The 26,224-nt window shown below is 43.4% G+C and overlaps 1 protein-coding gene across 5 annotated transcripts in view; it reads right to left on the bottom strand.

The window, feature by feature from the left end:
* The window catches only part of TNRC6A (trinucleotide repeat containing adaptor 6A), a 214,554-nt gene that overhangs the window by 174,758 nt on the left and 13,572 nt on the right, over window positions 1-26,224 (bottom strand). For all 5 annotated transcript variants that reach the window (XM_015442279.4, XM_015442277.4, XM_045381779.2 and 2 more), the window contains exon 2: window positions 11,709-11,834. In XM_015442279.4, the coding sequence (XP_015297765.2) occupies window positions 11,709-11,717 (9 nt within the window). In that variant the 5' untranslated portion in view covers window positions 11,718-11,834. The remainder of the gene's footprint in view (window positions 1-11,708; window positions 11,835-26,224) is intronic.

The following is a 26,224-nucleotide window of genomic DNA, read 5'->3' as shown; positions in this document are numbered from 1 at the left end:
TCAGCTCACTGCAAGCTCTGCCTCCCGGGTTTACACCATTCTCCTGCCTCAGCCTCCCGAGTAGCTGGGACTACAGGCACCCACCACCACGCCCGGCTAGTTTTTTTGTATTTTTTTTAGTAGAGATGGGGTTTCACCGCGTTAGCCAGGATGGTCTCGATCTCCTGACCTCGTGATCCGCTCGTCTCGGCCTCCCAAAGTGCTGGGATTACAGGCTTCAGCCACCGCGCCCGGCCTATCAACTTTTAAAATGACATCACATTGTACAACTTTCTCTTTTCCTCCCCACCTAGTAATATGACTTAGTAATCTAACCATGTGCCTATTTTTTATTTTTAAATTTCTTTTTCTTTTATTAAGATGGAGGGGGGGGGTCTCACTATGTTGCCCAGGATGGTCTCGAACTCCTGGGCTCAAATGATCTTCCCACTGCGGCCTCCCAAAATGCTGGGATTACAGGGGTGAGTCACCGCACCAATGTGTCTCTCATGTTTTTATTTTTTTTTGAGACGGAGTTTTCCTCTTGTTGCCCAGGCTGGAGTGAAATGGCATGATCTCAGCTCACGGCAACCTCCGCCTCCCGGATTCAGGTGATTCTCCTACCTCAGCCTCCTGAGTAGCTGGGATTACAGGCACATGCCGCCATGTGTGGCTAATTTTGTACTTTTAGTAGAGACAGGGTTTCTCCATGTTGGTCAGACTGGTCTCGAACTCCCGACCTCAGGTGATCTGCCCGACTCAGCCTCCCAAATCTGTGGCTCACGCTGGGATTACAGGCGTGAGCCACGGCACCCAGCGAATGTGTCTATTTTGAACTGTGGCATACAATTCCTTAGAATAGATACACCACAATTTTTTTTTTTTTTTTTTGCTATACCCAGTTGGTGGATATGTGGGTTGTTCTCCTTAGTGACTGTTATAAACAATGTTGCGGGAAACATCTTCCTACATACCTTCTGTGCACCGGGGCAGAGTTTCTTTAGAGAATAAACTGAACAGTGGAATTGTGCAGACAATTTGTTGTTGTTTGATAGATCTGCACTGAGCTACACTGTTCAATCCAGTAGCCACTGGAATGATCACTAGCAATGTAGCTAATGTGAATGGGGAGCTCAACTTTTTACGTTTCCTTAATTTTTAAAATTTTAAAACCAAACCAGTATAAAATATTTTTCTATTAAGTTCAATTTTGCTTTGGTAGGATTACATTTCTCTCTCCTAAGCACATCACATAAAATATTCTTATATTGCCAGTGCACGTGCCAGGCGTGTGTGTTTTCTCACATCGTGTGTGAACCTATCACTCATCTAATAGGTGTCAACTCATTTGGTTTGAATCCTTTTTTTTTCTTCTTTCTTTCTTTCTTTCTTTCCTTCCTTTCTTTCTTTCTTTCTTTCTTTCTTTCTTTCTTTCTTTCTTTCTTTCTTTCTTTCTTTCTTTCTTCCTTTCTTTTTCCTTCCTTCTTTCTTTTCTTTCTTCTTTCTCTTTCTTTCTTTCTTTCTCTTTCTTTCTTTCTTTTTCTTTCTTCTTTCTCTTTCTTTCTTTCTTTCTTTCTTTCATTCTTTCTTTCTCCTTCCTTCCTTCCTTCCCTCCCTCCCTCCTTCTCTCTCTCTCTCTTTCTTTCTTTCTTTCTTTCTTTCTTTCTTTCTTTCTTTCTTTCTCTCTCTCTCTTTCTTTTTCTTTCTTTCTTCTTTTCTTTTCTTTCTTTTTGATAGAGTCTCGCTCTGTCGCCCAGGCTTGAGTGCAGTGGCATAATTTTGGCTCACTGCAACCTCTGCCTCCCAGGTTCAAGCAATTCTCCTGCCTCAGTCACCCAAGTAGCTGGGCTTACATGGGCCTAACACCGTGCCAGGCTAATTTTTGTATTTTTAGTAGAGATGAGGTTTTGCCATGTTGGCCAGCCTGGTCTCAAACTCCTGACCTCAAGTGATTCACCTGCCTCGGCCTCTCAAAGTGCTGGGATTACAGGTGTGAGCCACCGCACCTGGCCAAATCCTGTTTTTCTGTGCATTGACACGACATTGTAATGTGTTTACCTGAATATTTTATCTAGACAGTATGAATTGCATGGTACCTTTGCATCACATTGTTCATTAAAGAAAAATACATACTATTTTAATTATAATTGAATTATTTTTCTATACATGAACAAAATTTCCAATTTAAAATAAAGGCAGGTGACTTATGTAGAATGAAATGGAGATGCAAATGGTAGAGCTATGACAAGAATAGTAAATTAAGAGACTGGAGACTGGGTGCGGTGGCTCACGCCTGTAATCCCAGCACTTTGGGAGCCCAAGGCAGGCAGATCGTCTGAGATCAGGAGTTCGAGACCAGTCTGGACAACATGGTGAAACGCCATCTCTACTAAAAATATAAAAATTAGCTGGGCTTGGTGGTGCATGCCTGTAATCCCAGCTACTCGGGAGACTGAGGCGGGAGAATCACTTGAATCCAGGAGGCGAAGTTTTCAGTGAGCTGAAATTGTGCCACTGTCATGGCTGGGCAACAGAGTGAGGCTCCATCTAAAAAAAAGAGAGAGAGAGAGACTGGAGGCTGGGGGATGGGGAAATTGGGGAGATGTTGGTCAAAGGATACAAAAATTCAGTTAGACTAGAGGAATAAGTTCAAGAGATGCATTGTACAACATGGTGAGTATGGTTGGTAACATATTGTATATCTGAAAATTGCTAAGAGAGTAGATATTACATGTTCTTACCACACACACACAAAGAAATACGTGAGAGCTGGATGAAGTGGCTCATGCCTGTAATCCCAGCACTTTGAGAGGCAGAGGTGGGAAGATCTCTTGAGCCCAGGAGTTCGAAACCAACCTGGGCAACATAAGGAGACCTGTCTCTACAAAAAATAATAAAATCAGTTGGGTATGGTGGTGCACATCTGTGGTCCCAGATACTCAGAGGGCTGGGGTGGGAAGATGGCTTGAGCCCAGAAGTTCGAGGTTTCAGTGAGCCATGACTGTGCCACTGCACTCCAGCCTGGGCCACAGAGTGAGACCCTGTCTCAAAAAACAAAAAACAAAAAAACAAAAAAAAAAACCCCAAAGAAAACAAAAAGAGATATGTGAGGCAACAGGCCTATGTTAAATAGTTTGATTTAGCCATTCCGCAATTTATACATATATAAAAACATCCATTGTGTACCACAAATGTATACAATTTTTATTTGTCAATTATTTATCTATTTTGAGGCAGAGTAGGCTAATTTTTTTTTTAAGTAGAGATGGGGTCTCACTATGTTGCCCAGGCTGGTTCCAAACTCCTGGGCTCAAATGATCCTCCTGCCTCAGCCCCCCAAAGTGCTGAGATTACAGCCATGAGCCACTGTGTCCAGCCTGCTTGTCTATTTTAAAAAGGGAAGAGCTCAAAAGACTGTAGGAAGATGCACCACCAATTTCACGATGGATGTCAGTTGCAATTTGCTGTGGTATAGTGAAACAAAAAAGCTGCATGTTGGTTGTGAAAAACAATTTTAAGATAATAAGATGGAAACTATCGAGACATTTTCAGCAAATACATAGTGAGTTTGATAAGTTTTCTCTCCATATTTAAGAAAGAACTAACGAAGCACGTGAAAAGATGCTCAACATCCCTTGATGCTAGGAGAATGCAAATCCAAACCTCAGAATACCACTTTATACCCATTAGGATGGCGATTACCAACAAAACAAAACAGCATGGGAATCAAGTGTTGGTGAGGATGTAGACAAACTAGAACCTTTCCACCCTTGTGCCTTGCTGGTGGGACTGTAAAATGGTTGCTGTGGGCCAGGTGCAGTGGCGCACGCCTGTAATCCCAGCACTTTGGGAGGCCGAGGTGGGTGAATCATGAGGTCAGGAGATCGAGACCATCCTGGCTGACACGGTGAAAGCCCGTCTCTACTAAAAATACAAAAAATTAGCCAGGCATGGTGGTGGGCGCCTGTAGTCCCAGCTACTCAGGAGGCTGAGGCAGGAGAATTGCTTGAACCCGGGAGGTGGAGCTTGCAGTGAGCCAAGATTGTGCCACTGCACTTCAGCCTGGGCAACAGGGAGAGACTCCATTAAAAAAAAAAAAAAAGGTGCTGTGGAAAGTGGTGCAGTTCCTCAAAAATTAAAGAAATACCATGGATTCAGCAATTTCACTTCTCAGTATACACTGAGAAGAAGTGAAAGCAGGGACTTGTACACTCAAGTTCATGGCAGCATTATTCTCAATAGCCAAAAGGTGAAAATTACTCCAATGGTCATTAGCAGATGAATGGATATTATATGGTCTTAAGAAAGAAGGAAATTCTGACAGTTGCTACAATATGGACGAACCTTGAAGACATTATGCTAAGTGAAATAAGCCCAACACGAGAGGATAAATATTGTATGATTCCACACCCATGAATTTCCTAGAGCAGTCAAATTCATAGACATAGAAAATAGGCCGGGTGTGGAGGCTCACGCCTGCAATCCCAGCACTTTGGGAGGCTGAGACAGGTGATCACTTGATGTCAGGAGTTCGAGACAAGCCTGGCCAACATGGTGAAAACCCATCTCTACCAAAAAAATTAGCCAGGCGTGGTGATGCGTGCCTGTAATCTCAGCTGCTCGGGAGGCTGAGGCAGGAGAATCCCTTGAACCCGGGAGGCAGAGGTTGCAGTGAGCCGAGATCATACCACTGCACTCTAGCCTGGGAGAAAGGGGGAGTTAGTGTTTAATGGGGTCACAGTTTCAGTGTGGGAAGATAAAGTTGTACAGATGGATGGTGGTGATGGTTCACAGCAGTGTGAATATACTTAATGCCACAGAGATGTATACTTAACATATGATTAAAATAGTAAATTTTATGTTGTATATATTTTACCACAATAAGAAAATCCGATGAAATTAGTTAGTTGAAATCAGAATAAAATGTAGAGTAAAAACCTTTTAAATAGATTTTAGTTTATCCAGATTAGAGATTATAACTTTGGCTGGCTATAAAAATGACTCAGATTCTTGCATGCATGTGCGTATGCACACGTACACAATTTTTTTTTTTTTTTTTTTTTTGAGACGGAGTCTCGCTCTGTCGCCCAGGCTGGAGTGCAGTGGCCGGATCTCAGCTCAACTGCAAGCTTCACCTCCCGGGTTTACGTCATTCTCCTGCCTCAGCCTCCCGAGGAGCTGGGACTACAGGCGCCCGCCACCTCGCCCGGCTAGTTTTTTGTATTTTTTAGTAGAGATGACGTTTCACCGTGTTAGCCAGGATGGTCTCGATCTCCTGACCTCGTGATCCACCTGTTTCAGCCTCCCAAAGTGCTGGGATTACAGGCTTGAGCCACCGCGCCCGGCCGACAATTTTTAATGGAAATATGGTAAAAAAAATAATTTAAGTTGTAAAAATTTTGTTAGAAAATTATGAGGAAAAGACTAAAAAGATATTTTAGGCTGGCGTGGTGGCTCACACCTGTAATCTCAGCACTTTGGGAGGCCGAGGTGGGCAGATCACTTGACCGCAGGAGTGTGAGACTATCCTGGGCAACATGGTGAAACCCTGTCTCTATGAAAAATAGAAAAAAATGGCTGGGTGTGGTGATGCACCCCTGTAGTCCCAGCTACTCAGGAGGAGGCTGAGGTGGGAGGATCACTGAGCCTGGGGAGGTCAAAACTGGAGTGGGGTCAATCCACACCACCACACTCCAGCCTGGGAAATAGAGGGAAACTCTTGAAAATAAATAAATAAATAAATAAATAAATAAATAAATAAATAAATAAATATAAAGATTTTACAGAAAGTGAAAAATCTGCAATTAAGCCACCAAACAATTGCCCATAGAATGAAAGAACGTATTAAAGCTAAATGGATTCAAATTTTGGAAAATTGCACAACTTAGCTGAGTCATGCCATGAGACACCATCCAACTAATAGCCTGGGTATATTTATTCAAAAAGGACTTCCAAATTCATGAAAAAGCATCGCCAATTCATGGCTTACAAAAGTGTAGCACAGATTTTAAAAAATCTTTTACATCTGACCAAAAAAATTTCACTTAGACATGAAAAAATTAGTTTCTATCATGCCAGATGGTCCTCCAGCTATGTTTGGTCAAAAATCTGGTTTTATTGGAGTTTCAAAACAAGAGACTGATGTTTCCTTTATTGCTTCATCCCACTGTATGATAAATACTGAAAATATTTGTGTTGCTTTTGGAAGCAGGCTCCATGGAAAGTGTCACGGGTACAGTTGAAAACTGTTCAGTGTATACGTACAAATGCTGTGAATCACCACCAGTGCATGGGACTTTTGAAAGAAATAGAAGGCAATGAATGGGGTGGTCTTGGGTCTTTGCCAACGTTCATTGGTTGAGTCATGGAAGACTTTTACAAAGATTTACTGTACTGTCAATTCCAATTCAAGATTTTCTTGAAACAAAGGGAATGCTTGCCAAATATTTAATAATCAAAGATAAACATGGCAGCGTGATTTATGTTTTCTCAGCAATATCACAGTGTATATGAAATGAGATAAATTCCAAGCTCTAAAGAAAGAAAAACCTGTGATCTAGCTGGAAAAGTATAAGAATTTACATTGAAATGAAAACATTTCATAATACAAATCAATAATAATGATTTTGCATACTTTTTAACATGAATCCATATGCAAAATATATATTTTTAAAGACAGGGTTTTGCTCTGTTGCCCAGGCTGAAGTGCGGTGGCATTGTCTTGGCTCACTGCAACCTCTGCCTCCCAGGCTCAAGTGATCCTCCCACCTTAGCGTCTCAAGTAGCTGGGACTACAGATGCATGCGCCACCATCGCCTGCTAATTTTTTTTCTTTTTTTTTTTTTGTAGATACAGGGTCCTGTCATGTTTCCAAGGTTGGTCTCGAACTCCTGAGCTCAAGTGATCTTCTCCACCTCAGCCTCCCAAAGTGCTGGGATAACAGGCGTGAGCCACTGCGGCTGGCTGCAAAATATTTTTAATAGTAATCACCAGCATTATGTAAATTATCTGCAAAATTTATAAGAAAAATTTTAAGAAAGTTGTTGATATTGATAAACTTTAGAATTACTTTTCAATTTATACTGCATCCCTTTACATTCCACGTTAATACTGAATTGACATGAGGATTGGTGAATTGCTTAAGTTGGACAGAAGTAAGTTTTGTTTGTTTGTTTGTTTGTTTTTCTGAGACAAGGTCTCACTCTGTTGCCCAGGCTGGAGTGCAGTAGTGCAATCTTGGCTCACCACAACCTCTGCCTCCCAGGTTCAAGCAATTCTCCTGCCTCAGCTTCCTGAGTAGCTGGGATTACAGGTGTGCACAACTACCACTCGACTAATTTTTATATTTTTAATAGAGATGGGGTTTCACCATGTTAGCCAGGCTGGTCTTGAACTCCTGACCTCAAATGATCCACCCACCTCAGCCTCCAAAGTACTGAGATTATAGGCGTGAGCCACTGCGCCTAGCCTGGACAGAAGTAGTTTTAAAACTGATTGGCTTTGCTTCAAAGTCAAACCATTATTCCAATGAAGATGAACTAGCTTCGTCAATGTGGAAGCGAATAATACGGGAAAGTGATTTTTTGGTACTTGGAAAATATTTAAGTATCTTTGGAACAACCTGTGTATGCTGTTCTACTTTTTCAACTGTAACTATAAATACAGATCACATGTTTTCAGTGACAGCCATATTGTAATGTGTAAAACACACTTTGGATGTCAAAGATTTAGAGTAACAACAGGAAGGAAGGAACATACCTCATTACAAATTTTTATATTGATTTCAGGTTGACATGATGATATTTTAGAAATGTTAGGTTCAATAAATTATAATGTTAAAATTAATTTAATCTGTTTCTTTTTACCTTTTAAAAATGCGCCAACTAGAATATTTACGGTTACGTATGTGGTTTGTGTTATTATTCTATTTAATAGCGATGGGCCGGGTGTGGTGGCTCATGCCTGTAATCCCAGCACTTTGGGAGGCTGAGGCAGGCAGATTGCTTGAGACTAGGAGTTTGAGACCAGCCTGGGCAACATAGTGAGACCTTGACACTACAAAAAACAAACAAACAAACAAAAAACCACAAAAAAACCCAAATTAGCCTGGTGTAGTGTCATGAACCTGTAGTCCTAGCTACTCTGGAGGCCGATGCGGGAGGATCGCTTGGGCCTAGGAGTTTGAGACCAGCCTGGGTAATGTAGTGAAACCCTATCTCTACAAAATAATTAAAAATTAGCTGGGTGTGGCGGTATGTGCCTGTAGTCCCAGCTTCTTGGCTGGGGCGGGAGGATTACTTGAGCCCAGGAGGTTGAGGATGCAGTGAGCTGTGACTGCACGACTGCACTCCAGCCTGATGGACAGAGTGAGACCCTGTCTCAAAAAATGAAAGAAGCTAACACGGTGAAACCCCATCTCTACTAAAAATACAAAAAAAAAAAAAAAAAAAAAAAAAAAATTAGCCGGGCGCGGTGGCGGGCACCTGTGGTCCCAGCTACTCGGGAGGCTGAGACAGGAGAATGGCTTGAACCCGGCAGGCGGAGCTTTCAGTGAGCTGAGATCGCGCCACTGCACTCCAGCCTGGGCGACAGAGCGAGACTCCGTCTCAAAAAATAAATAAATAAAATAAAATTAAAAAAGTAAAAAAGAAACAAAACAAAACCCAGTGATGATCTAGAATTGCCTGCCCTCTTATTTGCACCAGTGTTCCCACTGGGAGAATTATGCACTGTGATTAGGTCCGACAAGAGGGCCATCTAAGTAAGTCACTTGCCTCCCCTCTCATCATCCACTGTAGAAGCTGAAGGAGCCAGGTTCAAGAAGTTAGCTGTGAAGCTGAGCAATTAGATCCTTCCTCCCCGGACTTAGATTCTGGAGTAAGTGGTGCAGAGACAGAAACATTATTTGGAAGTCAAATTCAGCATCGGATCAGTGTCAGTGTGTGGCCTAGACTTGTAAATTCTCCCTTACTGTATTGCTGCTACTAACAGGGCGGGGGGTGGAAGGGACAGTGGGGAATCAGATAGAATGTCCACTACAGAAGTATTATTAGAGGAAGATGTTGACTCAGGGGAAGACGGGGCCAAGCCTCAGGTCTGATGGGCTAGGTTAGCCTCCAAACAGAAGAATAAGCAGTAAGGCTGGAAGCCAGGAAGATGGAAGGAAATAGAGCGTGCAGTGGACAGTGAGCTATGCAAAGAGATGTCTGGACTAAGAATGAATGGTGGATGGGAGTGGTCACAGCTGAAAGAAACCACATAAAGCAAAAGATTAAGACATAGGTTAGAACTCTATGCCTGCCCTAATCCTCAGCCCTAAGAAAACCATTCTCTGAGTTTTGGAATGAATACCTGGGTCAATTAAAGAAAAAGCACTCTCTGGAAACCTCAGTGTCATGGCACTCATGGAGATTCCTGCTGACAGAAGGAAAGAAGCAATAGGCATGATTTCTTCCCTCCTTCCTTCTGCATGGGGCAGGAATGATGGGCCCTACCTGTTTCCTGTCTCCGCATCCTACTTCCTCTATAGTCCAGGCCATGGGGTTCCCATGAATGGGATGGATGCTACTTTTTTTTTTTTTTTTTTTTTTAAGAAACAGGGTCTCACTCTGTTACCTAGGCTGGAGTGCAGTGGAGCAAACATAGCTCACTGCAGCCTTGAACTCCTGGGCTCCAGCCATCATTCCACCTCAATCTCCCAAGTAGCTGGGATTACGGACACACACCACCATGCCCAGCTAAGTTTAAAAAATTTTTTGTAGAGACAGGGTCTCACTACATCATCTAGACTGGTCTCGAACTCCTGGCCTCAAGCAATCTTCCCCCACAGCCTCTCAAAGTGTTGGCATTACAGGCGTGAGCCACTGTGCCTGGCCTGATTCTGTTCTTTTTTTTTGTTTTTGAGATGGAGTCTCACTCTGTCACCCAGGCTGGAGTGCAGTGGCACTATCTCAGCTCACCGCAACCTCTGCCTTCCGGGTTCAAGAGATTCTCCTGCCTCAGCCTCCCAAGTAGCTGGAATTACAGGCACGTGCCACCATGCCTGGCCAATTTTTTTGTATTTTTAGTAGAGACTGGGTTTTGCCATGTTGACCAGGCTGGTCTGGAACTCCTGGGCTCAAGTGATCCCCCCAGCTCGGCCTCCCAAAGTGCTGGGATTACAGGTGTGAGCCACCGCACTCAGCCTGATTCTGTTCTTAACCTATTCCTTATCGTCTACTTCTGAGGTCATTTTCCTCCTTCCCTCCTGTGCCTTTGTCCCTATTTAATGCCTTGCATGAGCTATAACCTACTTCTCCCAGAGGCTGGAAATGTTCCTTGAACATCAGCTCAGTGACCACAGCCCTGCTTTCTGCCCACTGACCACTGCTGACAACTTGACAGGCAACAGATGCTCTTAGATTTTCCATGGCTTTCTCCCCACACCACCACGTTGGATAACCTTCGGCCAACATTGCTTGGTTTCTTGGAGTCTGATGACCGCCTTAACTGTTCCATTGTGCATTCTGTTCTGTCTACGGATCTGAGCCTCCTCACACTGCCTTTGCTGAGAGCCCCTCCCTGTGGTGCCTCTTTTGTTGCCGTTTACCCCTAGGAATCTGGTCCTGTCAGGAGACACACTGTCGTAGCCACTGATTCAGGTAGATTCTCTGAATGATCAGTCTGCTATCTCAGCTCTCCCTGCCTGGAAAAATCCTTCCCCATGGGATCCAATCAAACCCAGCCTATCAATATACATCTTTCCAGCTTTTACTTTGATTAATACCATGTCAACTGAGCAATTTTCTCCTTAGCTTTTTCTCCCATTGTTTTTCCCAAAGGCTAGCTTCTCTGGCCACCTGCCGCGGATTGAGTTTTAGGAGTTCAATGGTATTTGTTTGTTTAATTCACCTGATGTATTCCAAATGCCCAGACCAATGCATGGCACATTGTAGACGCTCAATAAAGAATCATCAAATGAATAAAAAAGAAGCCATAACCCAGAATATTCAGAGGGGTTAATACACATTACCAATGACTTGGTATGAATTTGTATGAATTACAAATAATTCATAGGGTATATCTTACTTAGAGTACCAAAGGTAGATTTTGTGTGATCAATACTGGGCTTAAGAACATCCTTTAGTATAAACAGCAAGTAGACATATATAAAAACAGAAACTCTTTTCCTTCCCACTTTGATGTGGATTTCATTTCTATTCTAGCTTTTCCACCATCACGCTGATCAACTTCACCAACCACTAACCCAGGTGATGGCGTACGGATCCAGCAGACCCCTCCCACCAGCCCTTCCTCTTCACTTTCCTCCTGGATCTCTCCAAAGGCCTCCTAACTGGTCTCCCCGTGTCCCTTTTTTTCCATCCTCCCACACATCCTCTGCAAGTGGCCATTGATTTTCCTTACAGTGTGAATTATATCAGACAGAGTATGGGTCGCAGAATGGCTGGAAGAGAACTCACCACCAAGCTGTTTAGAGATGGACATGATAGGGCCAGAGCTCAATCTACCTTCAGAAGGTGACGTGGGGTGATGGTACATTGGCCTCTGTCTCAGGATCGTGAGGTCTGAGTTTCAAACCTTGCCCCCTTTCTCTTGCCCAGTTCTGATTTCAACCCCATTCAACTTGTCAGAATTTTGAGTGGATGTTTCCTCTGGTTTCCTTAGTTGGAACCTCAGGCAGCTCTGGGCTGAATGGACTGACCCCTGGCCCCCAGTGCGAGTGATACTACCTGTTCCATTCCTCGGGCAGCGGAATGTCTTGAGAGCCAGGACACCTGGCGTCTAGGCCTGGCTCTGCCACTAGTTGCATGACTTTAGGCAAATCACATCACCTCTCCGGGCCTCAGTTTTCACACCTGAGAAAGGAAGAGATTGCATTAGATTAGTGATTCTCCACTTTTTACCTCATTCCCCTCCCAAACACAACCAGTGATGCCTATTTACCTATGAGACACACATCTATGTGCAACTCCTGGGTACAAACTTTAATTTCATCCCCCTGGTTTTTTTTTTTTTTTTTTTTTTTTTTTTTGGTCACACAGGCCAGAGTGCAGTGGCTCGATCTTGGTTCAGTGCAACTTCCACCTCCTAGGCTCAGGCGATCCTCCTGCCACAGCCTCCCAAGTAGCTGGGACCACAGGCGTGCACCACCATGCCTGGATAGTTGTTTGTATTTTTGGTAGAGATGGGGTTTTGCCATGTTGCCTGGGCTGGTCTCGAACTCCTGAACTAAAGCAATCCACCCACCTCAGCCTCCCAAAGTGCTGGGGTTACAGGTGTGAGTCACTGTGCCCAGCCTCATGCCTTTGTTTTTCTTCCTTTTTTCTTTTTCTTTTTTTCTTTTTGCTTTTTGTTTTGTTTTTGAGACAGGGTCTTACTTTGTCACCCAGGCTGGAGTGCAGCTGTGCAATCACAGTCCACTGCAGCCTCAGCCTCCCAGGCTCAAGTGATCCTCCTATCTCAGCCTCCTGAGTAGCTGGTACTAGAAATGCACACCACCATGCTCAGCTAATTTTTGTATTTTTTTTGCAGGGGCAGAGTCTCCCTATGTTGCTCAGGCTGGTCTTGAAGTCCTGAGTTCTAGGGATCCACCTGCCTTGGCCTCCCAAAGCACTGGGATTATAGGCGTAAGCCACTGTGCCCGACTGGCTGGTCTATTATCTTACACTTTTATTCAAGACTCCCCCACCCAACTATCATTCTTGCTCTCACCTATGTCTGCAACTTCCCTCTTCTCAGATAGACCATAAATCACATGAGATTGTGCCTATCATTGCTCTATTATCACCGTCAAAAAACACTGACTGGGCCAAGTGCCATGGCTCATGCCTGTAATCCCAGAGCTTTGGGAAGCCAAGGTGGGAGGATTGTTTGAGCTCAGGAGTTTGAGACCAGTCTGGGCAACGTAGTGAAACCTAATTTCTACAAAAAAAGAAAAAAGAAAAAAAAAATTAACCAATGTGCTGGTGCTACTCAGGAGGCTAAGGCAGGAGGATCACTTGAGTGAGTCTAAGGAGTTGGAGGCTACAGCAAGCTACGATCACACCACTGTACTCCAGCCTGGGCAATAGAGTGAGACCCTGTCTCAAAAAGAAAACAAAAAAAGTGGCTGGTAAAACAGGTATTTAGTAAGTAGTTGGTGAATAAGTGAATGATGTAAAGATTAAAAGCAGAAATCAATGAATGAAACTATTTCTGTCTACTGATTTCCTCCTTTAGCACATACACATGTCTTAGTCTTTCTCATGTTTTTTGAGACAGGGTCTTGCTCTGTTGCCCAGGTTGGAGTGCAGTGGTGTGACCATAGCTCACTGCAGCCTCCAACTCCTGGGTTCAAGAGGTCCTCCAACCTCTGGATTACAGGTGTGTGCCACCATGCCTGGCTAATTTTCTTTTTTTTTTTTTTTAATTTTTTGTAGAGACAAGTTTTTTGCTATGTCATCCAGGCTGGCCTCGGACTCCTGGCCTCACGTAATTCTCCTGCCTCAGGCTTTTAAAGTTTTGAGATCACAGGCATGAGCCACCACACCCAGTCATCTTTCTCGTCTTCTATGATAAACACTCACACAAACACTTAAACAATTTTCAACCCTATGTGCATCCTCTTTTAACTTTAAAAGTCAAAGTACTTGAAATATTTGTGAGGATAGACTGCTTCCAGTTCCTCATGTCCTATTTCTCCAAAATCTCTGCACTCTGGGATCTGTTGCCTCCACACCAGTGAAGCAATTTGCACCAACATCATCAATCATCAAGATCTTACATGTGGCCCAATCCAATGGCAACAGATTTCTATCCTTGTTTTACTTGACCTCCTAAGTCCTAACAGTATTTTGATGTTCTGCTGAGTTTATTATTCTTATATAACCAGAGGGGAGACAAATGATTTTTTAAAACAGGAAAATGACAGTAGAAATAGTTATTGCTTTAGTTTTCCCAAGGCAGTCAGTTTAAGGAAGACTAAATACAACACCATTTAGAGATTACAGGGATTCATTTGCGGTTTTGTTTTCTGCTTTTTGTTTTTTTTTGAGACAATCTTGCTCTGTCACCCAGGTTGGAGTGCAGTGGTGTGATCTCGGCTTACTTCAAATGAGCCTCCCAGGTTCAAGCAATCCTCCCACCTCAGCCTCATGAGTGGCTGATATTACAGGTATGTGCCATCACGCTGAGCTAATTTTTGTATTTTTGGTAGAGATGGGGTCTCACTATATTGTCCAGGCTAGTCTCGGACTCCTGGGCTTAAGTGATCCTCCTGCCTCGGCCTCCCAAAGTGCTGGGATTACAGTGGTGAGCCACTGTGCCTGGCCATGATATTGATTTTTGCCCCTGTTTTTGTACTTTGTATAAATGGCATCACAGTCGGGCATGGTGGCTCAGGCCTGTAATGCCAGCAGTTTGGGAGACTGAGGCAGGTGGATCACTTGAGGTCAAGCATTTGAGACCAGCCTGGCCAACACAGTGAAACCCTGTCTCTACTAAAAATACAAAAGTTAGCTGGGTCTGGTGGCACGAGCCTGTAGTCCCAGCTACTCAGGAGGCTGAGGCAGGAGAATCGCTTGAACCGGGAGGCAGAGGTTGCAGTGAGCCAAGATTGGGCCACTGCACTCCAGCCTGGGCAACAGAGCCAGACTCCATCTCAAAAAAAAAAAAAAAAAAAAAGGAATAAATAAATAAATAAATAAATGGCATCATACGGAATGTACTCTATGTGCCTTGCTTCTTTCATTGGATGTGATATTTGTGAGATTCCTTGGTACTGTGTTGTGTGGTTGTAGTGCCCTCATTCTCACTGCTGCCTGGGTCCTCTTTTAAGAAAGCTCTGCGCCTCCCTGCATGGAACTTTCCTTCCCACAGTAACTATGGTTCCCTCACTTCCAATAACATTTCCCTTCCTCCTTCCTTGCTTTTCCTCTATAGGTCTGATCGCCATCTAATGTACTGTACATTTAATCTATTTATTTTATTATTTGCCCCTTGACTAGAACTATGGAGTCATGGTCAGATCAATGCTCAGTACTCTTTGAACAAGTAAATCTCAGTAACCTCCACGTGGCATCCAGCATGCCCATGAGTGGAGGGAACGCCAGGCTGTCCAGACCACAGATGGCTCAAGAACTGCAACAGGCTAGACATGATGGCTCACGCTTGTAATCCCAGCGCTTTGGGAGACTGGGATGGGCAGATGGCTTGAGGCCGGGAGTTCGAGACCAGCCTGAGCAACATGGTGAAACCTCATCTCTACAAAAAATTTTAAAACTAGCCAGGTATGGTGGTGCGTGCCTGAAGTCCCAGCTACTAGGGAGGCTGAGGCGGGAGGATCACCTGACCCTGGGAGGTTGAGGTTGCAGTCAGCAGTGATGCCACCACTACACTCTAGCCTGGGCCAGGGAGTGAGACTCTGTCTCAAAAACAAAAAGCAAAACAAACAAAAAAACCCTGCAACAAAGTGTCATTTAGCAGCAGAGGCCAATCTGATGGGGCGCCAGGTATGGCTCTGTTACTGTAATATCTATACCACAACCACGAATTAGATGTGAAAATTCTACATAAAATGCTTACAAATAACTTTTTCAAGCTTATGACAATTAAAAGGTAAAAAGGTTAACAAATATCTATTAATAGGGAATATCTGAACTTTCTGGATTTATATGCTTTTGCATCTTTTGAATTTTTAATAATAAGCATCCATTGATTTAGTAATTAAAAATGAAGGAACAAAATGCCGTAATTGAGTCAAATTTATCTTACTAGTGTCAAAACAGTTCAATATTTACAAATTGATGTAAAAATAAAACAAAGAGCCAGGCTTAGTGGCTCCACCTGCAATCTTAGCTGAGGTGAGAAGATCACTTGAGGCCAGGAGTTCAAGACCACACTGGACAACATAGTGAGACCCTGTCAAAAAAAAAGTTAAAAAATAAACTAGGTGCAGCGGCATGTGCCTGTAGTCCTAACTATTCAAGAGCATGAGATGGGAGGATCTCTTGAGCCCAGGAGTTTGAGGCTGCAGTGAGCTGTGATCACACCACTGCAATCCAGCCTGAGTGACAGAGCGAGATCCTGTCTCAAAAAAAAAAAAAAAAAAAAAAAAAAAAAAAAAAATCACAAAGTCCTACAATATTTTATAAAATCACAAATCTAACGTTACAATAATAGAAGAGTGTCTGACTTATCATAGGCACTTAAGTTATTTCTTGAATGAATGAATGAAAATATATTAATATGTTAAATCATTCCAATAGGTCAAGTATTTAAAAAAAACCCCACAATGTTACTAATAAATGCTGAAAAGGCGTTAAGAAAGAATCCAGCACCCATTCCTGATGAAAATCCTTGGCAGTCAGTAAAGAAGAAGGTTTCCGTCACATGCCTCCCTGCAAACCACTGCAATCTGGCTTTTGCTGGCACCCTGCCATTGAAACTGCTTTCCCCAAGGCGATCAGTGCCCTACATATTGCCAAATCCAATGCACTTGGATGGATACCAATAAATATGTAACAAATTAAGGAATGGATGATAAAAGAATCTCAGATCAACGGCATCATCCTTAACAATAAAACACCAGCGTTGTCTCTTTAAAGTCAGAAATAAACCCAGGATGTGAGGTACCGCTATCATTTGATGATGTTTCTGGAAGCTCAGGCAAAAATAAAACAAAAAACGATGCAGACAAAAATATAAGGTACAGCTACTGGCAATAAGGTGACAAAAATCATCTTTCTTTGTGTAAAAACCTCAGAGAATTATGCAAAAAACTCTCAGAAATAATAAGAGAGTTCTGGAAGTTTACAGATACACAAATCGTAATTGTTTTCCCTGAATACCAACAAATGTGATGTCTATCATGGGTGCTGAGACAATTGAGAAAGTAAAATTTTTTTTTAAAGGTGCAGAATCTGGCCGGGTATGGTGGCTCGTGCCTGTAATCCCAGCACTTTGGGAGGCTAAGGCAGGCGGATTACTTGATGTCAGGAATTCGAGACCAGCCTGGCCAACACGGTGAAACCCTGTCTCTATTAAAAATACAACAATTAGCTGGGCATGGTGGTGGGCTCCTGTAATCCCAGTTATTTGAGAGGCTGAGGCAGGAGAATGACTTGAACCTGGGAGGCAGAGGTTGCAATGAGCCAAGATCGAGCCACTGCACTCAAGCCTGGGTGACAGGTCTCCAAAAATAAGCAAATAAATATATAAGTAAATAAATAAATAAAGGTGCAGAATCTTATGAATAAGAAGTAAAACAATCTAGGTGAAGGGTACAGAGTTCCGGCATTACAAAGAAAGAAAAAAAGAAGGAAAGAAGGAAAGAAAGAAAGAAGGAAAGAAGGAAAGAAAGAAGGAAGGAAGGAAGGAAGGAAGGAAAGAAGGAAAGAAAGAAAGAGAGAGAGAGAGAAAGAAAGAAAGAAAGAAAGAAAGAAAAAGAAAGAAAGAAAGAAAGAAAGAAAGAAAGAAAGAAAGAAAGAAAGAAAGGAAGGAAGAAAGAAAGAAAGGTAGGTGACTCACTCCTGTAATCCTAGTGCTCTGGGAGGCTGAGGCAGGAGTTCAAGACCAGCCTGGACAACATAGCAAGACCCTGTCTCAACAGCAGCAAAACAAATGAAGAAAGAAAACAGTGTATGGAGAATAAGATTTTTTTCCAGCTTGCTAAATGTGAAATGTACATGATGCTTAGGTTGTGAAATTTACATTAAATTCTAGGGAAAGACACAGGTTTGATGTCCTCCACGGACAGGCCAGGTGCCACTGAACCATGAGAAAGGGCTAAGATTGGTAAGGTGGGGGCTGATACTACCCTACCCTGGAGAGCACATTCTGGATCCCTTGTTGCAATCTGGAATCCCCGAATGAAGTTCCTGGACTTGTAACCTCAGCTGACCTGGGATACCAATTCTGTTTTCTTAGTAGGGAAGCGACGTGACAAATACAGAAAAGTGTAAAAACAAGTATAGAGACAATGGGCAAATAAGTCATACCTGTGGTATTAATACTTTTGTATTAAGTTCAGCAATTCGTTTTTATAGTCCTAGTGATAATGTGTAGATTTTGCATATTACAGTATTTAAGGTGTGTGAAATGCTTAAGAGAATCTGGTATATTCAATGTGCATTTATTTATTTATTTATTTGAGACAGGGTCTCTCTATGTCGCCCAGGCTGGAGTGTAGTGGTGTGATCTCGGCTCACTGCAACCTCTGCCTCCTGGGCTTAAAGGATCCAGCTGCCTCAGCCACCCAAGTAGCTGGAACTACAGGCATGCACCACCATGCCTGGCTATCTGTTTTGTATTTTTTTGTAGAGATGGGGTTTCACCATGTAGTCTAGGCTGGCCTTGAACTCCTGAGCTCAAGCAAACCTCCCAAAGTGCTGGGATTACAGGCCTGAACCACTGTGCCCGGCCCAATTTTGAAATTTATTGATCAAATGATCACACTGTTCTAGGCACTGGGCATATATAGTGATAAAAAAGATAAATTTGGTCTGGCCCAGTGGCTCACGCCTGTAATCCTAGCACTTTGGGTGGCTGAAGTGGGAGGATCGCTTGAGGCCAGGAGTTCAAGAGACCAGCCTGGGCAACATGGCGAAACCATGTCTCTAATAAAGATATGAAAATTAGCCAGGTGTGGTGGTGCATGTCTGTAATCCCAGCTACTCGGGAGGCCGACATGAGAATACCTGGAACTGGGTGGCACAGGTTGCAGTGAGCTGAGACCACGCCACTGCACTCCATGCTGGGCAACAAAGTGAGACTTCGTCTAAAAAAAAAGAGAGATAAATTCTATCTTACCTTAATAGATACCTTAACGGAGCTTAAATTCTATTGGGAGGAAGGTGTGTGTGTGGAGGCACAGAAAGCAAACGAGTAAAGAAATAAAAGCCAGGCGCAGTGGCTCACGCCTGTAATCCCAGCACTTTGGGAGGCTGAGGTGGGTGGATCACGAGGTCAGGAGTTCCAAGCCAGCCTGGCCAATATTGTGAAACCCCGTCTCTACTAAAAATACAAAAATTAGCTGGGCATGGTGGCACACGCCTGTAATCCCAGCTACTCGGAAGGCTGAAGCAGGAGAATCGCTTGAACCCAGGAGGCGGAGGTTGCAGTGAGCCAAGATCGCACCACTGCACTCCAGCCTGGGCAACAGAGTGAGATTCTGTCTCAAGGAAAAAAAAAGAAATACACCACGAGTATAATTTTTGAAAGTAATCGATACTGTAAGGAAATAATCTTGGTTAAGGTGACAGATTGCACTTTAGATTGAAGCGCTGTACTTTAGATTGAAGACCTATCTGAAGAGATAATACTCTGAGCTGAGATCTAAAACCTACAAAGGAGTAAACCACGAATAAGTCAAGCAGCTGCATGTATGGGAAATAGAGCATATAAAGGCTCTGAGACCAGAGCAAGCTTGGTAGGTTCAAGTACCTGCAAAGCAGCCACTGTGGCTGCAACAGAGCGAGTGAGAGGAAGTTCTAGAGCAAAGCAAGTGCCTGGTGAGGTAGGGCCTTGCACACCGTGTTGAGAAGTATGGATTTTTTTTTTTTTTTTTTAAGACAAGGTCTTGCTCTGTCACCCCGGCTGGAGTGCAGTGGTGTGATTATGGCTCACTCCAGCCTCGAACTCTGGACCTTAAGTGATCCTCCTGCCTCAGCCTCCTGGGTAGCTGGGACTACAGGCAGGTGCCACCATGCCTGGCTAATTTTTTATTTTATTTATTTATTTTTTTGAGACTGAGTTTTGCTCTTGTCACCCAGGCTGGAGCGCAGTGGTGCAATCTTGGTCACTGCAATCTCCGTCTCCCAGGTTCAAGTGAGTCTCCTGTCTCAGCCTCCTAAGTAGCTGGGATAACAGGCATGCACCACCACACCCAGCTAATTTTTGTATTTTTAGTAGAGACACGGTTTCGCCATGTTGGCCAAGCTGGTCTTGAACTCCTGACCTCAGGTGATCTGCCCGTCTCGGCCTCCCAAAGTGCTGGGATTACCAGCGAGAGTCACCGTGTCTGGCCCCAGATTTTATTTTTAATGTGAAGACAACTCATTGGCAGATTTTGAGTAGGGGTATCATGGGATCTGATTTAAGATTTTAGAAGACTTTGGGGGTGATTGTAAGATGAAAAGTCTGTAGTGAGCAAGGTATGAATGAACGGAAGCTTGGGAGTCTTACTCAGTCCAGGTGAAAACAGTATTGGCTTGGAAGAGGATGGTGAAAGTGTAAACAGAGAGAAATGAATAGCTGGGAGATATGTTTGAAAGATAGGGCCAGAGGAACTTGACTATGGATTGTGTGTGGGGTGTCAGGACAATAAGGAATCAAAGACTTCTAGAGTTTGGGACTAAACAACTAGGTGGATGTTGGTGGAATTTCTTCAGTTGGGAAAGATATTGGAGGTTGGGAGAGAGACAGGTTTGTTTTGAGGGAAAATCAAGAATTCTGGTTTGGACCTGTAAAATTTGAGATGTCTGTTCAATAAACCACAGGGGGATGGTCAGCAGGTAGCTGGTTATGGGAGACGAGAAGTGTGTTGTCAGCCTGTAGATGATATTTACAGATATGAGACTTTCAAACAAGGAAAGAGCCTGGGCGTGGTAGCTCACACCTGTAATCCCAGCACTTTGGGAGGCAGAGGCAGGAGAATCATTTAAGCTCAGGAGTTCGAGACCAGCCTGGGCAATATAGCAAGACCCTGTCTATTAAAAAAAAGTAGCTGGGTATGGTGGTGCACACCTGTGGTCCCAGTTACTCAGGAGGCTGAGATAGGAGGATCCCTTGAGCCCAGGAGGCTGAGGCTGCAGTGAGCTATGATTGAGTCCCTGCACTCCAGCCTGAGCAACGGAGTGAGACACTGTTCCAAAAACACCCCAAACAAACAAGAAAAGAACTTAAGTGGAGTCCAAGTCTGAAGACTGAACCCTAGCATGTTCTTTTATTTATTTATTTATTTATTTTTGAGGCGGAGTCTTGCTCTGTCACTGCAACCTCCGCCTCCAGGGTTCAAGTGATTCTCATGCCTCAGCCTCTCAAGTAGCTGGGACTACAGGCGTGCGCCACCACACCAGGCTAATTTTTGTATTTTTAGTAGAGATGGGGTTTTGTCATGTTGGCCAGGCTGGTCTCAAACTCTTAACCCAAGTGATCCATCTGCCTCGGCTTCCCAAAGTGCTGAGATTACAGGTGTGAGTCACCGCACCCAGCCCCTAGGATGTTCTAATATTTACAATAAGTGGGAAGAGGATTAGGAACAAACAAAAGGACCGAGAAAGAATAGGGGCAAACCAAGAGTGGGATGTCCTGGAACTTGGGAGAAGAAAGTAATATATTGTGCCAAATGTTGCTGAGGGGTTGAGAAAGATGACATTTGAGACTTGGCCACTGGATAGGCAAACTGAAGAGAATCTGTGACCTTCACCAGACAGGTTTCTCAAGCAGTTGTAGGGCACGGGCCAAAAGTACAAGTGGAGGTCTACACACCATATGTTTAAATACTAAATGCTATCAGCCAAGCAAACTGCTAAATAAAATAGATGTTATCCTCCTACCTTGACAAATGCATATTCACCATATGTGTTTGGAAGGCAAGTTTCAAATTTAGAATTCTCTGATTCCAAGAGTTCTCCAGAATGAATTGGCACAGAGAGGGCTGGTCCCTTTTTTTTTTCTTTCTTCCCTTCATCTGTATGTACAAGCATAGACCCTCTAGGCTGAATGTCTAAGCTCCACCAACACACTCCTTCCCACTTCCACCCCAGCAAACAGCCATCTCTTAGGTATAGAGATATACATACCACATCCCTTGGATCTGGGGAGCAGCCTGTCCCAGGCACTGGGAACTGGCGTGGGGCCATTTAGACAGGGAATTCCAGGGTTTTAGGTACTCTGAGTAGAGTCTGAAGGGACAACTTCTGACTAGCCATGTTGGTTTGGCCCTGTGAATCCCTTGCCTAAAGGGGAGAGCACAGCTGTAGGATGACCAGTGTGGGGCTCCCTACAGCATGAGGCCTTAGGGTTGTATTAGAGTGGGTTAAAGAGAGAATAGGAGAATAGGAGGTGAGGTGGGAGGGAAGCACAGGTAGACAGCTCTTTGAAAATATTTTTCCTATAAAGAGGTAGTAGCTAGAGGGAGAAGGAGAGCCAAAGAAAGCTTTATTTGTTGTTGTTGTTGTTGTTTGCTTTTGTAGAAACAAGGTCTCACTACGTTGCCCAGGCTGGTCTCTAACTCCTGGCTTCAAATGATCCTCCTGCCTCAGCCTCCCAAAGTGCTGGGATTACAGATGTAAGCCACCATGCCTGTCCCTTGCTTTGTGTTTTTAAAGATAGCACTTCCAGATGCTGATGGAAATGATCCAGTAGAGGGAAATGTTGATGATGAGAAATGAATGGGAGTGGTGTTAGAACAGAATCCCTGAGCAGGTGAGAGATAGGATCAGATCCAAGGCTTGAATGCAGGAATTGGCCTAAGGAGGTCCATGGACAATTCCTCCACTATAAAAGGAGAGAAAGCAGATTAGATTGGCCCAGGTATAGTTAGGTTGGTAGATCTGGTAGTGGGAAGAAAAAATGTAACATCCTTTTCTAATTGCTTCTAATATTCACAATTAAATAGTGAGTGAGAATTAGGGAGGAATAAGTTATGAAAAGTTACATAGGACATTTAAAAATGGTTAAGATGGTAAATATTATGTTATGTGCATTTTTTTTTTTTTTTTTTTTTTTTAGACAGGCTCTCACTCTGTCACCCAGGCTGGAGTGCAGTGGTGTGATTATAGCTTACTGCAGCCTTGATCTCCCTGTGCTCAGGTGATCCTCCTGGCTCTGCCTCCTGAGTAGCTGGAATTAACAGGCACGCGCCACCACACCTAGCTAACTTTGTACTTTTTTGTAGAGTCGGGATTTTGCAGCCTGGTCTCAAACTCCTGGACTCAAACAATCCACCTGCCTCGGCCTCCCACAGTGGTGAGATTACAGGCGTGAACCACTGTGCCCGGTCGATGTGCATTTTACTACAATTAAAAATAAATTTTTAAAAAAGGCTAATAAATGACTATCTTTCTCCTCCTCCAAAAATAATAGTTATCTGGGAAAACAGAAAAGTAAATATATTAGGGGGCAGTACTGGGCAGTCAACTAGAGATTTATGGACATAAATTTAAAGCAAAACCAAGAAGCACAACTGCTGCTCTAAGCAGAATGGTGAGTTAACAGTTTGATTGATATAAGATTTGTGACTTTAATTAAAAATATTTACGAGAATTTGATTTATTTAGGCTGGAACTGAATGTTTAAAAAATTTGTGGATTAATAAATAATTTCAGACTTATTAGGTTTGTAAATAGTGTTTAAGCACTTAGCAATTCCGTTTGTCAGATTTATAAGTCAACCTTGTCAGATGTTTGAAGCACTTAGGAGATTCAAATTTGTAATTGTGGTTAAAAATGACAAAGCTAAAGGAAATGTTATTAAGCAGGCTTTTAAGTGATGTTAAATATTTAGGGAAATTTATTATGTCACATTTACAATTTAGCATTGATATGAGAACAAATAAAAATATACGTAACTTCAGATAAGATATACTAGATTTATAAGTATAATAATATGATTCATGAGTTATGTTAAAGGCCTGGGGAAAACTAGGTTTTTAGATTTGCAACTTCAATAAATTGCATGTTAGTTAAAATACAAGTAACTGTAAACATACTTGTCTATGCACTAAAGCTCAAATTCAGGTGCTAAAATTATAGCTGTTCCCTGTGAAATGCCATTATATGCCAGTCTTACCATTTTATTTTCTGAGCATGGGTGTCTGTCTCCCATGATCCCTCCAAATCCCACTAACACGACAGAAAAAAAAATACAGCGGACCTTTGAACAATGTGGGAGTTAGGGGCACCGACATTGAAAATCTACATGTAACTTTTGACTCTCCAAAAACTGAATTGCTAATAGACAATTGCTAATTGACTGCAAGCCTTATGGATAACACGGTCGGTTAACACTTATTTTATATGTTATATGTATTATATACGGTCTTCAATATTAAGAAAATCACGCCGGGCGCGGTGGCTCACGCCTGTAATCCCAGCACTTTGGGAGGCCGAGGCGGGCGGATCACAAGGTCAGGAGATCGAGACCACGGTGAAACCCCGTCTCTACTAAAAATACAAAAAAAAAATTAGCCGGGCGCGGTTGTGGGCGCCTGTAGTCCCAGCTACTCGGGAGGCTGAGGCAGGAGAATGGCGTGAACCCGGGAGGCGGAGCTTGCAGTGAGCCGAGACCGCGCCACTGCACTCCAGCCTGGGCGACAGAGCGAGACTCCGTCTCAAAAAAAAAAGAAAAAAGAAAAAAGAAAATCACAAGGAAATAAAAATAGATTTACTATTCATTAAGTAGGAGTGGTTCATCACAAAGGTCTTCATCTTCATCATCTTCACTTTGAGTAGTTTCACGGGGAGGAGGAAAAAGAGGGGTTACTCTTGGTGTCTCAGAGGTGGCAGAGGTGGAGAAGGTAGAAAGGGAGACAGAAGAGGCAGGCACACTTGGTAGAACTTTTTTTTTTTGAGATGGAGTCGCACTCTCTCACCCAGGCTGGAGTGCGATGGCGCGATCTCAGCTTACTGCAACCTCCGCCTCCCAGGTTCAAGCGATTCTTTTGCTTCAGCCTCCCGAATAGCTGGGATTACATGTGCCTGCCACCACACCCAGCTAATTTTTTTTGTATTTTTAGTAAGGATGGGGTTTCACCATGTTGGCCAGGCTAGTCTCGAACTCCTGACCTCAGGTGATCCTCCTGCCTCGGCCTCCCAAAGTGCTGGGATTACAGGCGTGAGTCACTGCGCGTGGCCCTTGGTGTGACTTTTATTGAAAAAAATCCATGTGTAAGTAAACTGTGCAGTTCAAACCCATGTTGTTCAAGTGCCAACTGTATATTTTATATTTATACATGCATACAAATTTCACATGTAAATCCAAAATTGCTAGAAAACAAGAAAGATGGCCGGGCCCCATGGCTCATGCCTGTAATTCCAGCACTTTGGGAGGCCGTGGTGAGCGGATCACGAGGTCAGGAGTTCAAGACCAGCCTGGCCAACATGGTGAAACCCTGTCTCTACTAAAAATACAAATAATTAGCCGGGCATGGTGGCGGGTGCCTGTAATCCCAGCTACTTGGGAGGCTGAGGTAGGAGAATCACTTGAACCCGGGAGGCAGAGGTTGCAGTGAGCTGAGATCACACCACTGCCCTCCAGCCTGGCAACAGAGCGAGACTCTGTCAAAAAAAAAAAAAAAAAGAAAGAAAGAAAACAAAACATGAAAGAGACCTCTCAGCAGATCAGAGATTGTGAGGAAATCCTGTAAGAACACACCAGGGGTCAAATCAATGGCAGAACCAGGGTAAGAAACTCGATGTTAAACACTCCTGAGGGAAGGCAGTTCTTCCCCAGGAAGCCTGCGGGAAATCCAAGATCAGAGTAAACAAATATTAAGAGCGAGAGAGGTCTCCCAGGGCAGTCATTAAGATCATTAATTAATTTTACAGGGCCCCAGCTGGGTCAGACGCCGCCCGTCTGCCTGGTAGCTTCAGGATGATCAAGCACACAGGGATGAAGACCCCAGAGCTACTTTTTGAACAAGGGCATAAATAATTTGCCTGGGGAAGGCACTGAACTTGAAAGCTGACCTGGATTGTGAAGCAGAGCCTTTCTTAATAGGGCCTCCGAAGCAATCGAGGCTGATGTGGGGTCGGGGGGAAGGAAAGGCTGTTACCAGTGACTGCTCCAGGTCACAGCCACATGTGTGGCCCTCCAAGGTAGGATACTTCGGGGTAGCCACAGAAGCTGCAGCAGGTGAGCAGCACCCCAGGTAATATTTAGCCACCAAGAAGGATACAGGGTCCCATCTCTAGAATATAAACGACCTGGTTGGGCCATACCTTTACTCCTGAACTTTATAGAATTCTCATTTGAACTGATGCTTTAGCTTTTAACGCCACTGCAAATTCTAGAGAAAGGGATTTGTAGATTAAAACTAATAATTAAAAAAACATAGTATTTTTAAAAATCCTGGTAAAACATATGCTTTACATAAATGCGAATGTGTATATGTAAGAACTTTTTTTTAAATCTGGAGCTATGATTTCATCAGATTTCAGTGTTGTTCAAGCAGGAAAAGGCTTGAAAGTATGCTATGGCTTGAATTGCTCCGAGGAAGGCTACAGAGGCAGAGTAAGTCTAGATTCTCATAGAAAGATATCTGTTA

The sequence above is a fragment of the Macaca fascicularis genome, chromosome 20 (assembly GCF_037993035.2).
Source record: "Macaca fascicularis isolate 582-1 chromosome 20, T2T-MFA8v1.1".
Classification (NCBI taxonomy): Eukaryota; Metazoa; Chordata; class Mammalia; order Primates; family Cercopithecidae; genus Macaca; species Macaca fascicularis.
The sequence above is the reverse complement of the archived record's forward strand: the minus strand, read 5'-3'. Positions and strand labels throughout refer to the sequence as shown.